Source organism: Myxocyprinus asiaticus, chromosome 14 (genome assembly GCF_019703515.2).
Source record: "Myxocyprinus asiaticus isolate MX2 ecotype Aquarium Trade chromosome 14, UBuf_Myxa_2, whole genome shotgun sequence".
NCBI classification, from domain to species: Eukaryota; Metazoa; Chordata; class Actinopteri; order Cypriniformes; family Catostomidae; genus Myxocyprinus; species Myxocyprinus asiaticus.
The window spans coordinates 13,296,543-13,318,304 of NC_059357.1; the positions used below are offsets into that span (position 1 = coordinate 13,296,543).

Below are 21,762 nucleotides of genomic sequence, written 5' to 3' on the forward strand. Positions count from 1 at the left end.
CAATCTAAAGGAGTACTGTGAGCCAACTCTTGTTTTCATGATGCTCTGGGAACACACCACGAAAGAGAAAAGACAGAGCAAACACTAGACAAAAAACAAGTTCAAGCAGAAATACCTTAGCCTCAGGCGATACTCCTGGTTTGGGAGGAAACTGCACCTCTGTGGCTTTGAGAATGGTGTTCTCCTGGAGGATGTCCTGCTGGGACTGATTATGACCAAACGGCTGTGTGGAGAAGAAAAATCTCTCTCAATAGACAGTGAAAGCACAGCCAGTATTTGAAAATGTGTCTGCGTTTGTCTTTTACCTTCTTTCCATAGAGGCACTGGTAGAAGATGACTCCAACAGACCAAACGTCCACTTTGTTGGAGATCTTGGGTGGCTCTTTTCCAACCACAAAGCATTCTGGGGGAAGATACCTGGAGCACAGAGATGAGTTTTCCATTTAGGACTTCTTTTCCTGAAGTCACACTATACTAGATCACTAACACTAAAGCCTAGTGCACACTACATGACTGAAGCTCTTCTCCTTTGATTATCTGAGTCGGTGACTGGTCCACGACGAGAAGTCTCAGATCCCACGAACATTGGTCGTGTAATGTACGCACTTCTGCGACATGCCCAGACTTATTGCAGACACTACGACGAATTTCAAACCTTCTTGATATCCAGACGTCGTCAGGTGTACACTGTTTTTTTTTTCTGTGCAAATCAGTGCAATAAACTGTTGTGAGCACTTCTTCCATGTGGTTTGTTGACATGTTTTCAGGAATAAGCTTTCCTGTTGCTATGTGCTCGAGTTTGTGAATGAATTTTGGGCTCGTATCTTTAAGATGCGTTTTGGCCAATCTGTTGTGAGGATTTAAAGGAAACTTCACAGATCTTCCTCTGTATGGCTGAGATCAACATGCACTGACACAGTTGAGAAGTACACACATCAGGCATTCCACTAAAGTATCTCAGAATTCTGCTCTAAACATCATTTTTGTGCTCATATTACTTTTTCCGCTTTATCATCATCATGCAGTTATACTCTGATGTAATGATTGATGTATGCTGTCATGAAATCAGAGACTTTCTCCTCGAAATACAAACACAAGTAGTCAAAAGAGACGACCAGGTCTACTTGTGATGGATAAACCAAAATGCATCTTCAAATCCCGGTGTAAAAGCAGGGCTTCAGCTGGGACAAATGGTCTTGTAGTGCAGTGGTTCTCAACCCTGTTCCTGGAGGCCCCCCAAAACTGCACATTTTGGATATCTCCCTAATCAAACACATGTGATTCAACTCATCAGCTCGTTGATGGAGACTCCAAGACTTAAATTGGGTGTGTCAGAAAAGGGAGATTTAAAAAATGTGCAGTGTTGAGGGGTCTCCAGCAACAGGGTTGAGAACCACTGGTGTGGTTGATACACAGTCGTGTAGTGTGCGCACCACCATGACCAAAAACAAAAGACTGTTAGTTTATAATGACAAAAATAATGACTGCTTTCAAACAGCTTTCCCCAACACTTGCCCAGTCTACCATTGATGAGATTAGGTAAGTGAACTTATAAATCCACAATCAATTTAAAGTATATGTATATGTGGGTATCAACTCACCAGTATGTCCCTGCCCCCTGTGATGTCAGCTCCATGCCGTCAACCCCATAGTTGTCGTCGTCCATGATCTTGGACAGGCCGAAGTCTGTGATTTTTATCTCTCCGCATGCTGTGCCATTTACCAGCAGGATGTTACCTAGCCGATCACAGGGATCAACATGCTAAACAGAGGAGTCTAACAGTAGCTAAAGCATATAACACCTCAGAAGTGAAAGCTTTGGGTACCTGGTTTGAGGTCATAATGTATGATTGGTGGGCGGATCTCATTTAGGTACTTGAGGGCGTTGACAACCTGCATGATGATGGATCGGGCCTCTTTCTCAGACATCAGCTTGTGTTGCTTTAGGTAGAAATCCAGATCGTTCCCCTCACAGTACTCCAGAACAGTGCAGAATCTATACACATCCCACATGAGATGAAGTGATGCAGTTTGGCTTTAAATCAAAGAAAACCACCAGGAAATCCTCCTTTACAAGTCAACAAGTTTAGAGCAAGGTCACTCACGAGTCAGTATCCAGGGAGAAGTAGTCATAGAGTTTGACTATTCTGGGATGGTCCAGCTCCTTATGGATCCTATATTCTCGGCATGCGTGCCTGAAACAACATCAACAGGAATTATTTATTTTTTTATAGTTTAGTACATTTTTCACTAGGCATGGCATGAGTACCAGAGTTCTTGTAAGTGACAGCAATGATCGGTCATGAAAACAACTATTGGTGGACTTGACTTTTTTCTTGAGCAGGTTTCAAAAAAGACAAAGTTGGCAAAAGGTGCTCTCAGTAAAATCTTTCTGTGTGTCATCTTGGACTTACACTGACACCTAGTGGCTTGGATGCAGCATCATTTAAAATCAATAGTTTTCAGTTTCAAAGGCCATTGTAGAGATTTTGTATTCACAGTCAGTCATGATTACTTTAATCAGTGAGTGAAAGTGTCAAATAACAGGACGGTTACTGAGATTAAGCGAGTAGTATTCGGCTGGTCATGTGATTCTAAAATGGCAGCCCCCATGTGCGGACCCTCTACATGTAGAATAAAACAGTTTTTAAGGTTACTGTTATGACTGGAGTCTTCATTTTAATGTGAGTGGTCATAATTTCCTACATATATTGCAAAATTACAATTCATTTAAGGAGTACAACTTTTTTAAATGTGGAAAAAAATAACTGAGCGCAACTCTCAGAGCAAATACAAAGAGACATACACCGATCAGCAACAACATTAAAACCACCTGCCTAATATTGTGTAGGTCCCCCTCATGTCACCAAAACAGCACCAACTAGCATTCTAAGATGCTATTCTTCTCACCACAGTTGTACAGAGCGGATATCGGAGTTACCATAGACTTTGTCAGTTCGAACCAGTCTGGTCATTCTCTGTTGACCTCTCTCATCAACTAGTAATTTCCATCCACAGAACTGCTGCTCACTGGATGTTTTTTGTTTTTGTCACCATTCAGAGTAAATTCTAGAGACTGTTGTGTGTGAAAATTCCAGGAGATCAGCAGTTTTAGAAATACTCAAACCAGCCCATCTGGCACCAACAACATGCCACACTCCAAATCACTGAGATCAAATTTTTCCCCATTCTGATGGTTGATGTGAACATTAACTGAAGCTCCTGACCCGTATCTGCATGATTTTATGCACTGCACTACTGCCACACGATTGGCTGATTAGATAAACGCATGGATAATTGTTGGTGCCAGATGGGCTGGGTTGAGTATTTCTGTAACTGCTGATCTCCTGGTATTTTCACACACAACAGTCTCTAGAATTTACTCAGAATGGTGACAAAAACAAAAAACATCCAGTGAGTGGCAGTTCTGTGGACGGAAATGCCTTGTTGATGAGAGAGGTCAACAGAGAATGGCCAGACCAGTTCGAACTGACAAAGTCTACGGTAACTCAGATAAACGCTCAGTACAATTGTGGTGAGAAGAATATCATCTCAGAATGCTATTCTGAGATGCGAGTTGCCGCTGTTTTAAAGCTCAAGGGGGACCTGTTTTTAGCTTGATTTAGAAAGAGGAATGCATACTGGGACACCCATGTGTCTAAATTGTCATCATTTAGGAACAGCAAGCTCCTTACTAAACCATAAAATGCAAAAGAACTGAAACTATACAAAATACACAGACTCAATAAGGATGGCAAAGCTGTTTGCATTGGACTCACTTGTGATAGTTCTCTTTCTTCTCATCTCTCCAGTTCTTATTGAGCTGGTGAATTTTCACAGCAACGTACCTCTGCTCAGTTAAATCAAAGGCCTGAAGAGAGTAAAGAATGAAAATGGAGTCAAATAGACTTTGCATGAATCAAAAGCAGCAACAACAACCAAACATCAAGTGATAAGCAGATAAGTTGTCCGATATTTGCCCATTTTCAGATCATCGGCATTGGCCAACAACTGTGGCTGCTGGCTGATTTTTTTGTTCCAAAATCTACCAACAGCTTTCTTAATTCATAAATGGATGGATAAATATATTCTACACAATATTTACACAATTCATAATTAAATTAGAGTATTTATGTCAATTAATAAATTGCATTAGCCTGTATCATACATTTATTGGCATTGAATCTGCCATTGTTCATTCCACTCCCCATTAGTTTTTGATTGGTATTGGCCATCAAAAAAAAAAAAATCCACATCGGTTGCCCACTACAAACTACACGTTTCTCACCACAGATCTCCTCTCACCTTGTATACCTCACTGAAGCCTCCTCTACCCAGCAGATGCAAGAGCAAGTAACGGTCATTTAACGTGGGATGATCTTTGAACCTAGTAGTTGGAAAAACAATCGCATCATTATTTAATAAATAAATACACCGCAGATATGTTCAAACGCTGAAAAACCTACAGTAGCCCGTTAAAAATAAACCCTCAGGGGACTTCAACTTAAAGGGATAGTTCTCCCAAAAATGAAAATTCTCTCATCGTTTACTCACCCTTATGCCATCCCAGATGTGTATGACTTTCTTTCTTCTGCAGAACACAAAGATTTTTAGAAGAATATTTCAGGTCCATGCAATGCAAGTGAATGGTTACCACACCTTTCAAGCTCCAAAAATCACAAAAAGGCAGCATAAAAGTAATCCATACGACTCCAGTGGTTAAATCTGTCTTTAAAAGCGATATGATAGGTGTGTGTGAGAAACAGATCAATATTTAAGTCCTTTTTTACTATTAATCTTCACTTTTACATTCCGAAAGTAAAAGTGGAGATTTATAGTAAATAAGGACTGAAATATTGATTTCTGTTTCTCACAACTATCATATTGCGTCTAAAGACAGATTTAACCACTGGAGTCGTATGGATTACTTTTATGCTGCCTTTATATGCTTTTTGAGCTTCAAAGTTTTGGACCCTGTTGACTTGCACTGTGTGGAACTTCAGAGCAGAAATATTCTTCTAAAAATCTTTGTGTTCTGCAGAGGAAAAAAAGTCATACTTGACTAGGATGACATGAGGTAAGTAAATAATGAAGAATTTTCATTTTTGGGTGAACTATCCCTTTAAGATCTCAGCATAGCAGAATACTTTAAAGCTAGAGCAGTGTGGAAAAGATTGTCGAGAGTGCATACTGGGAATTATCTTCGTTGTGAATTCTCTTGAGCTCTCGGATGTGAAGATTACGCACACGTTCCAATCGTTCCAGCTCCACCTGAATCTCTGCCTCCTCCTGTCACACAGATACAGCATGAAGACTTTGATGCGTTTCCATGGCAACAAGAATTTGATCTCACATGCAATGAATCTGAAGATATGAATACCTTCTTAAGGTGGCCAAGTCTCAGTTTGAAGATTTCTTCTTGTTCATGGTATTCTGCTAATGATAACCTGTGGTCACAATAAATAAACAATATAAACAAACAAAATAAAATCCAAATAAGGAAATTCCAAAACAGTTCAATCCAAGCTCACATTTCATTCTCTGCGCCATTGCTCTTGCTCTTGCGTTTGTTGGGTTCTATGTTGGGGGGAGGAGTCTGACTGGCATTGGGCGGTTTCTTCTTCATCAGCAGTTTCCTCTGCCTCTCGATGTCCTCTCTCTGACCGTTCACTCTCTCCTGTTGTCTACACACAGACAGAAGTATTAGAGATTAAATTCTGACAATTGATTTCAGGTAACAGCTTTCCATATTTTTATTTATTGAATATGAATGTGTGATAAGTTTTCGGTATGAAAAATATACGGTTTATACACTCCCTTCACACAAAATCCAATATACTATCCTGATCCATCATAGGATTGTCAGTTGGTCAATGAGTAAAATATATGACTCAGGGCTCCAGACTAAAATTCTTTCAGAGCCATTAGCTCCTCGACTAAAACATTAAGGAGCCAAATGGCTGTTTTTAATCGCCAAATTATATAATTGCTCAATTTAGATTGTTGTTCAGAAACAAGATAGAAAGCAGAAGAAAAAGGAAGACAGCTGATAACCCATTAATCGGAGGTTTAATAAACAGTATATATAGTTGAGAAGATACATATAAGTGGTGCAGCACTTTTAATTGTAAAGCACAAAATACACATCAGACTCCTATTTTGAAATGTCTGTACTCCCAGTTGTGAACACACTGACGGATGATTCGCTGAAAAAGTGACTCTGATTCAAACTGCTAACCTGATCTCCTGAGTTCACACCTTCAGTTCTTTTCAGGTGATTCATGAAAAAGACCCAGTTCAAAAGAGCCATTTGTTCACGACTCTCTCGCACTGGGTTTGTTGTTGAGTGCGGTGCAGCGAGCACAGGACTGATCACAATCCTGAATGGCTCTTTTATTGCTACTTCTCTAAACGTACACGTATATGTATGAGGTGAAACTGTCCATATTTTGCAAGTATGTGTATTTATGCTAAACTTCGCCAGGCTCTTAAGTTTAAGTGTGTGCATGTGTGTCTTACATACTTGACTAGGTTCTGAAAGGCATAACCATCTGTCCACTGCTCGGTAAATGACGCTCCGTGTCGTACAGTGGTGAAATGGCCCAGGCGCAGCCGGTCCTGCATGCTTTTTTCCCTGCACGCAATTTTCTCCTGCTTGGACTGAAAACACACCCACACTTCAGGAATTACATAAAATATGCTAGATGCAACAAACCCAATCTGGCTACACAAACACAAACCTTTGAAGGTGCACTCAGTGGCATTTGTGTTTTTGTGCTGACACTTTGCAATGTAGATGCAGCATCATTCAAAAAAAGTTCTCAATTACCAATGTTGTTGTAAAAATGCGCTACTAGCAGCCAGCAATGATTAATTAAAGAGGATTATCAAGAAGACAAGTTATATTCGGCTGAAGAATGTGTACAAAAATACTCTACTATTTACTATTAATAATAAATGACTGAGTGCACCTTTAAAGCAACCAGCCATCTTAGATATAAACAGACATGGCCATCATAATTATAACCCTGTAAAATACACATACAAACCATTACAATCTACGCAAACATCCCACAAACACATTAACCATTGTTTTCCCGCTATACACACAAACCTACCTTCTCAATTAGCAGTTTCTTGCTCATGGTCACACATTTGTTGAGACGTTCTTTACATCGTTCCAGCATCTTCTGCTGCTCATCAATCTGTCTGCGCAGGTCACAGTTCACCTACAGTGCACACAAACACATGATTTCATTAATATTTAAGACTGTAAGGCTCACAAGGTATAATTCAGACACACACACTACCTTTACCAAAACTTTAACAGTATTTTCTGTTTCCACAGGCCCCGTTTGTACAATACCGGCAAAGTTGCTGGCTTAAAGGATCAGTTCTCCCAAAAATAAAAACTTCTCATATTTACTCACCCTCATGCCATCCCAGGTGTGCATGACCTTCTTTCTTCTGCTGAACACAAACAAAGAATTTTAAAAAAATATCTCAGCTCTGTAGGTCCATACGATACAAGTGAATAGTTACAAACATTTTAAAACTCCAAGAAGCACAAAGGCAGCATAAGTGTGGGTGAGAAACAGATACATTTTTAAACCAACAATCCCCTACTTTCATTTTTTTTTATTTTTTATTTTTTTTGGCAATTCGCATTCTTCGTGCATATCACCACCTACAGGGCAGGGAGGAGAATTTGTAGTTAAAAAAAAAAAAAGTACTTCATTTGATCTGTTTCTCACACACACCTATCATATCGCTTCTGAACATATCGATTTAACTTCAGAAGTCTTATGGATTACGTTTATGCTGCCTTTATTTACTTTTTGGAGCTTCACAGTTCTGGCCACCATTCACTTGCATTCTATGGACCTACAGAGCTGAAAGTTTCTTCCAAAAATCTTTGTGTTCTGCAGAAGAAAGTCACATTTGGGATGGCATGAGGGTGAGTAAATGACAGAATTTAAATTTTTAGGTGAACTATCCCTTTAAGGGGTTTGTAAAATTGCCTGAACATTTCCATAACGATACTATGCGTACATAGTTGTAACATTAAAAGAATAGTTCACCCAAAAATGAAAATTCTCTAATTATTCACTTACCCTAATGCCATCACAGATGTGTATGACTGTCTTTCTTCAGCAGAACACAAATAAAGTTTTTTAGAAGATAGAGCTCTGTCAGGTCCTTATAATGGATGAACATGGGTGCCAGCACTTTGATGGTCCAAAAGTCACATTTAGGCAGCAAAAACATAATCCAAAAAGCACTTCCTGCCAGCAGCTGACACGAAGCGTGATGTAAACGCGTCGGCGAGTTCACGTGAGAATTCGGAAGCGGCGCTTATTTACAACAGAAGAACGAAAATCACGCAAGAGTTCGGCCATTTCAAACAGCATCTGAGCTCTAGATGGAAGCGCCAATTTAAATTTATTATTTTAATTATCGACTTGTTTTTTTACATAAACCTATCGATTAGCTTCAGAATACATTCAGTGATCAACTGGAGTCGCATGGATTACTTTTATGCTGCTTAAATGTGACATTTGGACCGTCAAATTACTGGCACCCGTGTACTTCCATTATAAGAACCTGACAGAGCTCTATCTTCTTCTAAATATCTTCATTTGTGTTCTCCTGAAGAAAGACAGTCATACACATCTGGGATGGCATCAGGGTAAGTGAATAATGAGAGAATTTTCATTTTTGGGTGAACTATTCCTTTAATGGTTTAAGAAAAATTCTAAAGGACCTGCCACAATTACTCCAAGCGGTTTACTTGTAGGCCCATGTGATGTGGAAATCTATAATCTTGATTTAGCTATTGCAGAAAGACACTGTCAAACTGACAATGCAAATTAATGCACGGCTGGTTAAAGAAATTTTAGAGAGTTGTACTGTCATTTTGGTGGTGGTGTGAGAATATATAAATAAAACACTGAAAAACGTTGTTAAATAACAGTTTACTGAAAAAAGTTAATCAGGCAATTATACAGCAATTTAACAGGTCTCATTTTTAAAAGTAGATGCTGTTTATTGTACAGAAAAAAAAAATCAAGTCAACAAATGTGTGCGTGTTATTATGAATACCCTGAGCAGATCATCAATTCGACCCTCTTTCTTCTCCAGATCTGAACTCTTGCTGCTCTCCAGCGCTGCTAACTTCTCAATCGTCAACTCGGACTGAGAAAGAGCAAATAAAAGTGTGGGGGATAGAGAGAGGATTTAAAAGTGTCTGTGTGAAAGTATTTTTGGCAGCATGTGTTAGTGTCAGAAATTAACTGCTACATTTAGGGGCTATATTTACCCTGGGTTTGATTTTCAGGGGAATTTTTTTTTACTTTTATGAGGGCATATTTTTTTTCCAGCCATTTAAAACAAACTGTGTCTCATCCATTTATGATGTCAATTTAATATATTCATTTACAGTGCATTCAGAAAGTATTCAGACCCCTTCATTTTTTTTCACATTTTGTTGTGTTGCAGCCTTATAATAAAATGCTTTAAATTATTATTTTCCACATCAATCTACACTCCATACCCCATAATGACAAAGCAAAAACCAGATTTTTTATAACTTTGTAAATTTATTAAAAAGAAAAAACTTGGGGCCTGGGTAGCTCAGCAAGTAAATATGCTGACTACCACCCCTGGACTCGCGAGTTCGAATCCAGGGTGTGCTGAGTGACTTCAGCCAGGTCTCCTAAGCAACCAAATTTGCCCGGTTGCTAGGGAGGGTAGAGTCACATGGGGTAACCTCCTCGTGGTCGCTATAATGTGGTTCATTCTCGGTGGGGCGCGTGGTGAGATGTACGTGGATGCCGCAGTGGATGGCATGAAGCCTCCACACGCGCTATGTCACCACAGTAATGCGCTCAAGCCACGTGATGAGATGCGCGGATTGATGGTCTCAGACGCGGATTGAGGCGAGTTACTATGCCACCACGAGGACTTACAGCGCACTGGGAATTGGGCATTCCAAATTGGGGAGAAAATTTAAATATCACACTGACATAAGTATTTAGACCCTTTGCTATGACACTTGAAATTTAGCTCAGGTGCATCCCACTTCTCTGGATCATCTTTGAGATGTTTCTACACTTTTATTGGAGTCCACCTGTGGCAAATTCAATTGATTGGACATGATTTGGAGAGGCACACACCTGTCTATATAAGGTCTCACTACTGAAAATGCATATCAGAGCAAAAACCAAGCCATGAGGTCAAAGGAACTGCCTGCAGAGCTCAGAGATAGTATTGTGTCGAGGCACAAATCTGGGGAAGGCATAAAAAAAGAAAATTGGCTAAATTGAAAGTTCCCAAGAGCACAGCGGCCTCCATAATTCTTAAATGGAAGTTTGGAACAACCGGGACTCTTCCTAGAGCTGACTGCAACCGATCTGGGCTTTATGGCAGAGTGGCCAGACGGAAGCCTCTCCTCAGTGCAAGACACATAAAAAGGAACCTAAAGGACTCTTAGACTGTGAGAAACAAGATTCTCTGGTCTGATGAAACGAAGATTGAACTATTTGGCCTCAATTCCAAGCTTCATGTCTGGAGGAAACCAGGCACCGCTCATCACTTGCGCAATACCATCCCAACAGTGAAGCATAGTGTTGGCAGCATGTTGTGGGGGTGCTTTTCAGCGGCAGGGACTGGGGGACTGGTCAGGGTTGAAGGAAAGATAATGCAGCAAAATATAGAGATATCTTTAATTGATACCTGGGTCCAGAGCACCCTGGACCTCAGACCGGGCCGAAGGGTTACTTTCCAACAGGAGAATTACCCCAAGCACATAGCCAAGACAATGCAAGGGTGGATTAGAGACAATTCTGTGAATGTCCTTGAGTGGCCCAGCCAGAGCCTGGACTTGAACCCAATTGAACATCTCTGGAGAGACCTGAAAATGGCTGTCCACGATGGTCCCCATCCAACCTGACAGCTTGAGAGGATCTGCAGAGAAGAATGGCAGAAAATCCCCAAATCTAGGTGTGCAAAGTTTGTCGCATCATACTCAAAACGTCTTGAGGCTGTAATCGCTTCCAAAGGTGCTTCAACTAAGTACTGAGTTAAGGGTCTGAATACTTATGTCAATGTGATATCAGTTTCTTCTTTTTAATAAATTTGCAAAGTTATCAAAAATCTGGTTTTTGATTTGTCATTAATGGGGTATGGAGTGTAGATTGATGTGGAAAAAATAATAATTTAAAGCATTTTAGTATAAGGCTGCAACATAACAAAATGTGAAAAAATTAAGGGGTCTGAATACTTTCTGAATGCACTGCATACAAAATCTCAAGATTAAGAATTTATTACCTCCTCCCCTAAGAATTAAATCAACATATGCCATAGCATGTATAACTAGGACTATAATAGAATATTTAGCACTATAGCAGATGCTATGAATAAAAACAAAATCATTACTACCACATTTGTAATTTTGGGAGCATTGTTTCCCCAGAGCCTCCCTTAATTTCTGACCCTGGTGTGTTACCTGTGTGGCTCGATGCTGAGCGTGTGTCGAGACTGGCTTGTGGGAACAGGAGGAGTGGGAGTGGTCTGTGTTTGCGGAGTTGATAGAGGAGGGGCTTCCTTGCTGCACCTGTCCATCAAAAGCCAAAAACACATTTCCATCAACACAAACAGTCTAAGAGGGTCACCTGCCTCTATACAGGGTCAATGTCTGATGTATTGAACAAATATAAGCTGATATCGATGCATCAATGATTTGATTTGAGAGTGAATAACTACTAAAATTTCTGTTCCTCACACAAAGATATCGTATGGCTTCACAAGACATGGAATATAGTGGACGAGGTGTATGGACTACTTTTACGATACTTTAATGGTGTAGGTAGGTAAAAGTTATGTATTTTTGTCCGTTCTGGAGCTTGACAGCCGTGGTCACCATACACTGTCATTGTATGGAAATCAAGCTATGGAAAGATCCTTAAAAATTCTCATTTTGCCTTCAATGGAGAAAATAAAAGCATGCTTGGAATGAAATGAGTACATAATGATAGAATTGTCATTTTTGGGAGGACTATTCCTTTAAATGGCATTTTGGTTTTGCTGCGTTATCAAAACTGATTTGGAGAATCATCCAATTTCACTGGTTCCAGTATCAACGATTGAAATGTGGTATTATGACACTAAGTAAACACTATCAAGACTATATTGTATCTACCACTGAAAGAATGAAAAATTTAAAAAAATAAAAATAAAAAATATATCATGGCCCTGATTGTATGAAAGAGACTCACGGCAGCAGGAGGGTTGGAGAGAGAGTGCTGAGGAGAGGAACGCACCACTGGAGGAATGCCACGCGCTGGACTAGTTCCGGTAACACTACCCCCTGCAAACTAAACAAAGACAGCCAGTTAAAAGATTCGATCAGAGAGAAAATTAGTGTAGAAATCTATTACTTAAAAAAAAAGTTAGATTCAGTGTGATGTTAACTCCAGAATGAGTGTTAAAAGGCAATTAATAACCCATGAATGAGCATGCACACCAGCCTACCTCAAAATAATCACTAATTTTGTGCCCTCTTCCTCCTCCTTTGCCTGGGGAAAAATGAGAGCCACAGTAAAAAATAACACTCCCATACGTTCAAAGTACTTGCAGCACATGGTTATTCAATGCTTGGAATATAAAAGGCCGATAACACAGATCAACCGCTTCTTTTTTGAAATACTTGTTGAACCAGTGCACTCTGCCTTAGTCAACATGCCAGCAGCGATGCCCGAATCCACTCACCTTGGCTGTCAAAAGTGTCTCCTTTCCTTTTACGTGTTCTCTGGTCATTAGATTTCTTCTCCGGGGTCTGAGCAGGAAGACAAAGAGAGGAAAGTGAGACAGACTTTGTAAACTGACAGGCAATTACAAGAATCCATGACATTACCTCTTTCTACAACCCCATTAATTTCAAAAGTTTCCAATGAAATAATACAGGCTACAAGTAGTGTCTGTTACTATAGACTGCACTTTACTGTTACTGTAGACTGCAGAACTGCAACTCTGTACATATTGTAAATGGGTCATTCTTACAATTCGGTGACATTCCGGCTTTATAACTTTTGAAGAATAAAACATACTTTTACAAGTTTCTTCATGTTTCATCATTACAGGGACATATTAAAGTCATTCAAATGTTCATCCAGTTAAATGGGCAGCATCAGGGTGGACAATAACAGGGTGGACATTCAGTGGATAAATTAGCCACTACATGGTCTGTGATCAATATCTAGGAAACATATTTGTAAACTAATATTTATAATTTTATTTCTGTTAACATAAATACTGTATATTGAAATGTACAAAATTATATTAATTTCCCATACATCTTCCCATAATAGGGTGGACATGTTATGCTTGACCACATATGACTAACACCACAAAATAAAGAAAAACATAAGTTATAAACTTCAAATAACTGATGTCCACCTCCAGCGTGTGTGATGTCATTTCCTAACATATACAGGTGCATCTCAATAAATTAGAATGTCGTGGAAAAGTTCATTTATTTCAGTAATTCAACTCAAATTGTGAAACTCGTGTATTAAATAAATTCAATGCACACAGACTGAAGTAGTTTAAGTCTTTGGTTCTTTTAATTGTGATGATTTTGGCTCACATTTAACAAAAACCCACCAATTCACTATCTCAAAAAATTTGAATACATCATAAGACCAATAAAAAAAACATTTTTAGTGAATTGTTGGCCTTCTGGAAAGTATGTTCATTTACTGTATATGTACTCAATACTTGGTAGGGGCTCCTATTGCTTTAATTACTGCCTCAATTCGGCGTGGCATGGAGGTGATCAGTTTGTGGCACTGCTGAGGTGGTATGGAAGCCCAGGTTTCTTTGACAGTGGCCTTCAGCTCATCTGCATTTATTGGTCTCTTGTTTCTCATTTTCCTCTTGACAATACCCCATAGGTTCTCTATGGGGTTCAGGTCTGGTGAGTTTGCTGGCCAGTCAAGCACACCAACACCATGGTCATTTAACCAACTTTTGGTGCTTTTGGCAGTGTGGGCAGGTGCCAAATCCTGCTGGAAAATGAAATCAGCATCTTTAAAAAGCTGGTCAGCAGAAGGAAGCATGAAGTGCTCCAAAATTTCTTGGTAAACGGGTGCAGTGACTTTGGTTTTCAAAAAACACAATGGACCAACACCAGCAGATGACATTGCACCTCAAATCATCACAGACTGTGGAAACTTAACACTGGACTTCAAGCAACTTGGGCTATGAGCTTCTCAACCCTTCCTCCAGACTCTAGGACCTTGGTTTCCAAATGAAATACAAAACTTGCTCTCATCTGAAAAGAGGACTTTGGACCACTGGGCAACAGTCCAGTTCTTCTTCTCCTTAGCCCAGGTAAGACGCCTTTGACGTTGTCTGTGGTTCAGGAGTGGCTTAACAAGAGGAATACGACAACTGTAGCCAAATTCCTTGACATGTCTGTGTGTGGTGGCTCTTGATGCCTTGACCCCAGCCTCAGTCCATTCCTTGTGAAGTTCACCCAAATTCTTGAATCGATTTTGCTTGACAATCCTCATAAGGCTGCGGTTCTCTTGGTTGGTTGTGCATCTTTTTCTTCCACACTTTTTCCTTCCACTCAACTTTCTGTTAACATGCTTGGATACAGCATTCTGTGAACAGCCAGCTTCTTTGGCAATGAATGTTTGTGGCTTACCCTCCTTGTGAAGGGTGTCAGTGATTGTCTTCTGGACAATTGTCAGATCAGCAGTCTTCCCCATGATTGTGTAGCCTAGTGAACCAAACTGAGAGACCATTTTGAAGGCTCGGGAAACCTTTGCAGGTGTTTTGAGTTGATTAGCTGATTGGCATGTCACCATATTCTAATTTTTTGAGATAGTGAATTGGTGGGTTTTTGTTAAATGTGAGCCAAAATCATAACAATTAAAAGAACCAAAGACTTAAACTACTTCAGTCTGTGTGCATTGAATTTATTTAATACACGAGTTTCACAATTTGAATTGAATTACTGAAATAAATGAACTTTTCCACGACATTCTAATTTATTGAGATGCACCTGTATCTTCAATGAAAGGTCATTGTATCATAACAGGGTGCGCAATAAATCAAGGGACATGAAAACAGTGTATTTCTCATTGGATTAGTGTCGTTGTTTTGGCAGTAAATAGTGTTTCTCATAAGGGAAATGTAAGAAAATCATGTTAAGTGTTTTAACTAAACCCGTACTACTATACTTTTATTTTGAATTAATGCAGTAATGCAGTTTTCCTTACCTCTCTCTCTCTCTTCCAGAACGAGCTCTGACATATGCAATAAAATGTAATGGCATGTTATGAGTAGGTGCGTTTACTGCCGTTTTAAAATCCCAATGGTGGGAAACAATTAACATGCACTTGAATGCTATATAATTTTGACAAAATTATCTTCTGACAGAACACATGACGTCCATTGATTATCACTGATCTTTCCCCCAGCCATTTCTGTCAAGTGTAGAATCCGTGTGAAACAACATCTGATATCTCACACAAATCACGCGAAAGGTGTGTGTTTCAGGTCCATTTCTCTCGATTTGTGAAACATTCTCAGCAGTTTGGGCGTGTGACGCTAAAATACGGGACAAACAGCATCGCGTACGGATTTCATATGGAACGCAATTTTTTCACTTAATTGCAGGACGATTCCTTATTTTACAGGATGTTTGGCTTATTTTGTCAATTTTACCTGATACTGCTTCAGCGTGAGGGTGACTCACTCCACTCACTGTCAGAAATTCCCTCAGTCAATGATTGCGGCGATAACGGTTGTCAGAGGTGGGGGCTGGTAGAATTCATGTGATAATGCACCAATTACATTAAAGAATCTCCAGTTTCACAAAACAGCATCCAATACAGTTAAAGGGTAACTAACACGACAGTAGATTATGGACTTCTGAAACAGCAAAACAAGTGGGTATACCGAGGGTATGCGCAAATTTTGATCCTTAGAATTCGTTGCACGCAAACAGCCCTGGGAAAAATGGTGTATGGCCCCGACTACACCACTGGGTGTCACACACCTACCGAATGTTGTGCTTGCGGTCTCCTTCAGCCAGAGCTCTGTCACACTCAGTCACACACACACACAGTTTATTTGAATGGCAGAGGGGAGACATACAGGCTCATTCTGACTTTCCGCTTCCCTGTCACATGGAGATCGGCGAAATAACACAAGTACCACATGAACATAAACAACCATAACAGACTGAACAAGTATGCGATTCATAACAAAACTTTGCCCCGTGTATGCGCGTGATTGTGTATTTATCCCCTCGGGGCTTGCCGTAGAAAGCATTATGGAGCTTATGTTATTTAAAGTTTCAATTTACTGTCACTTTTTGCTTTTCTGCAAATAAGGAAGAATAGGAGAATATAAAGTTTTCATAAGTATTCCTACATCTCTCTTCCGTTCAGCAGCAAATGGGATGTGATTTATTATCACATAAATGTCAATTATACTAAAGTGGAAAATTATATATAATGCATAAATACAATGAAATGAATTAATATTGACCACCACTATTAGAGAGATGGTATGGTTAAAGAAGGGACACTGTATGAGGAAATATATGATCGCGTTTGACGTGAAGCTGGATTGTCAAATGGTCATATTATACTAACTTATAATATGACAGTAGCACACTTTATCTAGCAAGATTAAGCAAACTAATTATATGAATTCAGAAACGGGGACCTTGCTAATCCAGTACTGGTCAGCTGTGGCTTGTGAATATTCACACACATTGTGGTCGATATAACTTGAAATGCATGTTGTTAAACCCCTTCTCTTTTTTTACTGGATGAAGTAATAGCTATGCATCTCAATGTCTGATGGATATTGTCCAATGTCATCTGCAAAAACTCCTGTAAATAGTAATTTCATCTTGAAGCGAGATTCATTCACCAATGAGAGATGTCGCTATTACCATGAGAATAAGCTGATTTTCCAACACATAAATTTGTGGTCCAGAACCTTCAACTTTTTTATATAGGTTGTTTGAAACTATTGTTCAAAACTCCTGTTATGTCATATTTTAATACTAGTCAATAGCTTTATATCGAGTCATTATTTGTATTGCTTTTTATTGCTTACAACATTGCAACATAATATTCAAGGATTTCTCACGGACCCCCTGGCTATTCGAAAAGGACCCCTTTTTGAGAAACGCTGCTCTACACCATCCATGCACTATAGAGTTTGAACATTGATCAGTTCTCTGTAAGTTTTAAAAAATGTGTTAAGTCAGTAGGTCAAACAAACCCACAGGCTGAGTCAAATGGAGGCTAAAGCTTCTCATTAATAACACCAGTTTCAGACACCATGCAACTCAACTGTAGTATTTAACTGCTTGCAACACAAGAATAAAATATTACAGATGTGTATTTGATAGAGCTGTTGAAATTAACGCATTAACACATGTGATTAATTTTTAAATGTATAATGCGTTCATTTTTCTTTATCGCGATTAAAGCATTGACCAATATGACATTAGATTCTGACATTTTAATCAGCTCCATGTGAGTTCTGAACACTGGTTGGAGTAGGGCAGAACCCTTGCAATGTGTTAGGGGTCATTACACTGATGTACACACCACAAACACACAGTGTTATAGATCAAGTGATGGAGAAAGGACCTCTTAACCGTACTGATTTTTGTACAAGCGTGTTGCGCTTCCATCTTACCACACAATTCAGATGAAGTATCATTACATGGGCAGTGCCAGAGCTAAACGTAAAACAAAATGTTCACTGCAAGTGTTTTTCATGGTGTGAAACATGTAAATGAGGCTTCATGATATTCGTAGCAAAGTGGATAGCCACGATTAATATTGAGGAGGAGGAGGGTTTGAGAGATTTAATGCCCACTGCAATGAACTACTGGGACTATTAGTTATCTTCCCATTTAGACTTTGAGAAACATTTTGATACTTGAATTGGTGGTATTTTAGTGCATATATGTCTTTATACTGTGGAATGCTTTGTTTGGAAAATGTTAATAAAATTTTTTACATATTGTTTTCTTTTCTAAGAAGGAACTAAATGTATTTTGACAGGAAAAGTAGTATATATAGTCAAATTTTAGCACTTTTAAAATTTGAGATTAATCGTGATAAACTATGAGAAATCATGTGATTAAATATTTTAATCGATGGACAGCGCTAATATTTGACCATTTAACAAAATCCAGATGTAAAAAATCCAGGAGTCAAAAAAATAAAGGAAACAGTCTTTTCAAATAGAAGTCCATCTCAGACATGGCACCAACTACAACATTTGAATATCAAACTTTGAGTCTGACCTCCCTGACTATCGGTATGAAATATTAGTTGACAATTAAGTCACAACTCCAGTCTAGAAACATAGGATGGACACAGCAGAGAGATACATTGGATTTGGAAATCAGCCCAGGAAGATTCCATTATTGACTCATTGATGTTTGACATCACAAGCACCAAATGTGTACTAACCTCCAGCTCTTTGTCACTGAGGGAGCCCACGCTGCACAGGCTCTGGTTAGACGACTCGTTGTTTCCAGAACCCTGCAGAGAGGAAGACAAAAGATAACTAGTTTTGCATTTCCTGAAGGAAGTACCAGTGATTGCAAGGCAGCAAAAGAATATTGTTCAAGTTTTAGGATTTAGATCTGTGTAAATGAAATGCCACATCAGCTTTGCTGTTGTCATGACACAGAGCATGTTTTCTGTTAGCTGAATACGAGAATCAACACATTGTGACAAGATCTTTGCAGCATAAAGGCGGTGCGCTCTCTTTAATGAGCCTTTGATCGTCAAATACACTTGTGTAAATAAAGCCCTCCTGTTGAGCTAAACTTGCAATAGGACACAGAGGAAGAGTGACAGATGCTGTTCAGTCTGGTCAGGTCAGACTAAAACCCTCCACAATCCAATAACACACTGATAAACACTCTAGTCCACGCCCCAAAAAGACAAATACAATACAATCAAACACATTCACAGGGCAAAATTTTTCCATGAATTGCATCCTAATTTAGTCAATATGTGAGAGGGAATAAGAGATCAATGTCAGAGGCTGTCAACCCTCTCGTATTCTTAAAGGGGTCATGAAATGCTCCTTATATATATATATATATATATATATATTTATTTATTAGTTTTATTATTATCTTCCTTGAGGTCCACTGATAAAGTAAAGCTTTTTTTGCACCAAAACAATTATAATTTAGTAATATAAAATCATGTTGCACCGTCTCTGGTCTTCTGTCTGAAATGCTCGTTTTTGGCCTAAGCGCCTCCTTTAAACTTCAACATAAATGCCCACTGTTATGATTGGCTAACATCTTGCAGCCCCTTTAAATTCAGCAAAATCAATCGGAAGAGAATGAACAAGCTCCACAACATAAAACTAAATGTCAGGGTTTACACATAATGCACATCCAACACATTGCATCCGAATATATTAAACTGTTCATCTCAAGCACAACTGTTAACCCTCACACCCTGTCTACAACAGACACAAGAGTCACGTCAAAAGCAATATAAACCATTATAATCACTGATGCTGTCTACCATGGAAGTGTCTGTTGTAGCGCATCACGTTGCGCCAACAGTAAACAGATGTCTAGTTCCATTTTGTGCACACGGTGGCGCTACTGCCAAAATCAAAAATAAAGGTTTAGAAAGTTTGTCTACGCACCCGGTTTAAACAGGATGTTAGCACCATAAACTATCACACAGTCATGACATATTAAATATTCATGAATGATTTACTCAAGGTTTTTGCGAACACGTCCAAGCGTTTTTAACTGCCCGGTTTAATCCAGTTTCCAGTATCATTCCATCATGCTTTCATACACCAACAAAACTCGCTTGTTGGTTGCGCTAAAATTAGCGCAGATGGGCGAAAGAACGCATCCATGATGCACTCTCCTCTTCAGAGTTGTAACTTGACACCGCATCTTTTAAGTGGCATGAGATATGAATCAAGCGGTCAAAGACATCTGTCTGTGCATGTTTATGTAGAAAAACATTTAAATCCAGAAAGGCACATGAAGGTGTCCTGTGTAAGTCCATTTAGGATGAATCTCCCATGACAGGCCCCATTTCTCTCCTCTTCACCTGTGTGACTGACTGAGCAACAGTGGGCAGGGCCAAGGGTGCAATGACGGAAATAGGCGTTGCATATGCTGATGTATTTGATCCTTCTGATGTCACAAGTTCCACAAATTCCAAACGAGCTGTTTTTGCAGCTTGGTTCAAATAAATTCTCTTTTCTATTAAGAAGGAAGTTTTCGGGGCCTGGGTAGCTCAGTGAATCTTGACACTGACTACTACCCCTGGAGTCCCGAATTCGAATCCAGGGCGTGCTGAGTGACTCCAGCCAGGTCTCCTAAGCAACCAAATTGTCCTGGTTGCTAGGGAGGGTAAAGTCACATGGGGTAACCTCCTCGTGGTCGCTATAATGTGTGGTTCTCGCTCTCAGTGGGCTGCGTGGTGAGTTGTGCATGGATGCCGCAGAGAATAGCGTGGGCCTCCACACATGCTATGTCTCCGAGGTAATGCGATCAACAAGCCACGTGATAAGATGCGCGGACTGAGATTCGTCCACGGCCACCCGGATCGAGGCGAGTCACTATGCCACCACGAGGACTTAGAGTGCATTGGGAATTGGGCATTCCAAAAAGGGGAGAACATTTTAAAAATGTAAAAAAAAAAAAGAAAAAAAAAGAAGTTTTCACACTGACCCATCGATCGAGTTGCGAGTTCGAATCCAGGGTGTGCTGAGTGACTCCAGCCAGGTCTCCTAAGCAAACAAATTGGCCCGGTTGCTCGGAGGGTAGTCACATGGGGTAACCTCCTCATGGTCGCAATTGAGTGGTTATATCTCTCAATGGGGCACGTGGTAAGTTGTGCGTGGATCGCAGAGAATAGCATGAGCCTCCACATGCTGAGAGTCTCCGCGGTGTCATGCACAGCGAGCCACGTGATAAGATGCGCGGATTGACTATTTCAGAAGCGGGGGCAACTGAGACTTGTCCTCCGCCACCTGGACTGAGGTAACCACGCCATCATGAGGGCCAAGTAAGTAGTGGGAATTGGGCATGCCAAATTGGGGAGAAAAAGGGATCAAATATAAAAAATAATAATAAAAAAAAAATACATTAAAAAAAGTTTTCAGTTCTGAAAATTACAGTATGTTTTTATAGTACAATGCCCTCTTATACAGTGCATCCGGAAAGTATTCACAGCGCTTCACTTTTTCCACATTTTGTTATGTTACGGCCTTATTCCAAAATGGATTAAATTCATTTTCCTCAAAATTCTACAAACAATACCCCATAATGACAACATGAAAGAATTTTTTGAAATCATTGCAAATTTATTAAAAATACATACGTATTCACAGCCTTTGCCATGACACTCAAAATTGAGCTCAGGTTCATCCTGTTTCCACTGATCATCCTTGAGCTGTTTCTACAACTTGACTGGAGTCCACCTGTGGTAAATTCAGTTGATTGGACATGATTTGGAAAGGCACACACCTGTCTATATAAGTTCCCACAGTTAACAGTGCATGTCAGAGCACAAACCAAGCCATGAAGTCCAAGGAATTGTCTGTAGACCTCCGAGACAGGATTGTATCGAGGCACAGATCTGGGGAAGGGTACAGAAAAATTTCTGCAGCATTGAAGGTCCCAATGAGCACAGTGGCCTCCATCATCTGTAAATGGAA

At 39.7% G+C, this 21,762-nt stretch overlaps 1 protein-coding gene across 1 annotated transcript in view; it reads right to left on the reverse strand.

Moving 5' to 3' along the window:
• Window positions 1-21,762, reverse strand: part of LOC127451252 (serine/threonine-protein kinase tousled-like 2) — a 32,841-nt gene that overhangs the window by 5,335 nt on the left and 5,744 nt on the right. Inside the window, exons 3-20 of the mRNA XM_051715790.1 lie at window positions 18,519-18,590; window positions 12,769-12,835; window positions 12,532-12,575; window positions 12,276-12,374; window positions 11,507-11,614; window positions 9,103-9,195; window positions 7,119-7,229; window positions 6,524-6,660; window positions 5,532-5,684; window positions 5,381-5,447; window positions 5,192-5,289; window positions 4,306-4,387; window positions 3,780-3,871; window positions 2,106-2,195; window positions 1,827-1,996; window positions 1,602-1,737; window positions 306-417; window positions 116-223 (exon numbers count right to left, since the gene is read on the reverse strand). Coding sequence (XP_051571750.1) covers window positions 116-223; window positions 306-417; window positions 1,602-1,737; window positions 1,827-1,996; window positions 2,106-2,195; window positions 3,780-3,871; window positions 4,306-4,387; window positions 5,192-5,289; window positions 5,381-5,447; window positions 5,532-5,684; window positions 6,524-6,660; window positions 7,119-7,229; window positions 9,103-9,195; window positions 11,507-11,614; window positions 12,276-12,374; window positions 12,532-12,575; window positions 12,769-12,835; window positions 18,519-18,590 — 1,839 coding nt within the window. The remainder of the gene's footprint in view (window positions 1-115; window positions 224-305; window positions 418-1,601; window positions 1,738-1,826; window positions 1,997-2,105; window positions 2,196-3,779; window positions 3,872-4,305; window positions 4,388-5,191; window positions 5,290-5,380; window positions 5,448-5,531; window positions 5,685-6,523; window positions 6,661-7,118; window positions 7,230-9,102; window positions 9,196-11,506; window positions 11,615-12,275; window positions 12,375-12,531; window positions 12,576-12,768; window positions 12,836-18,518; window positions 18,591-21,762) is intronic.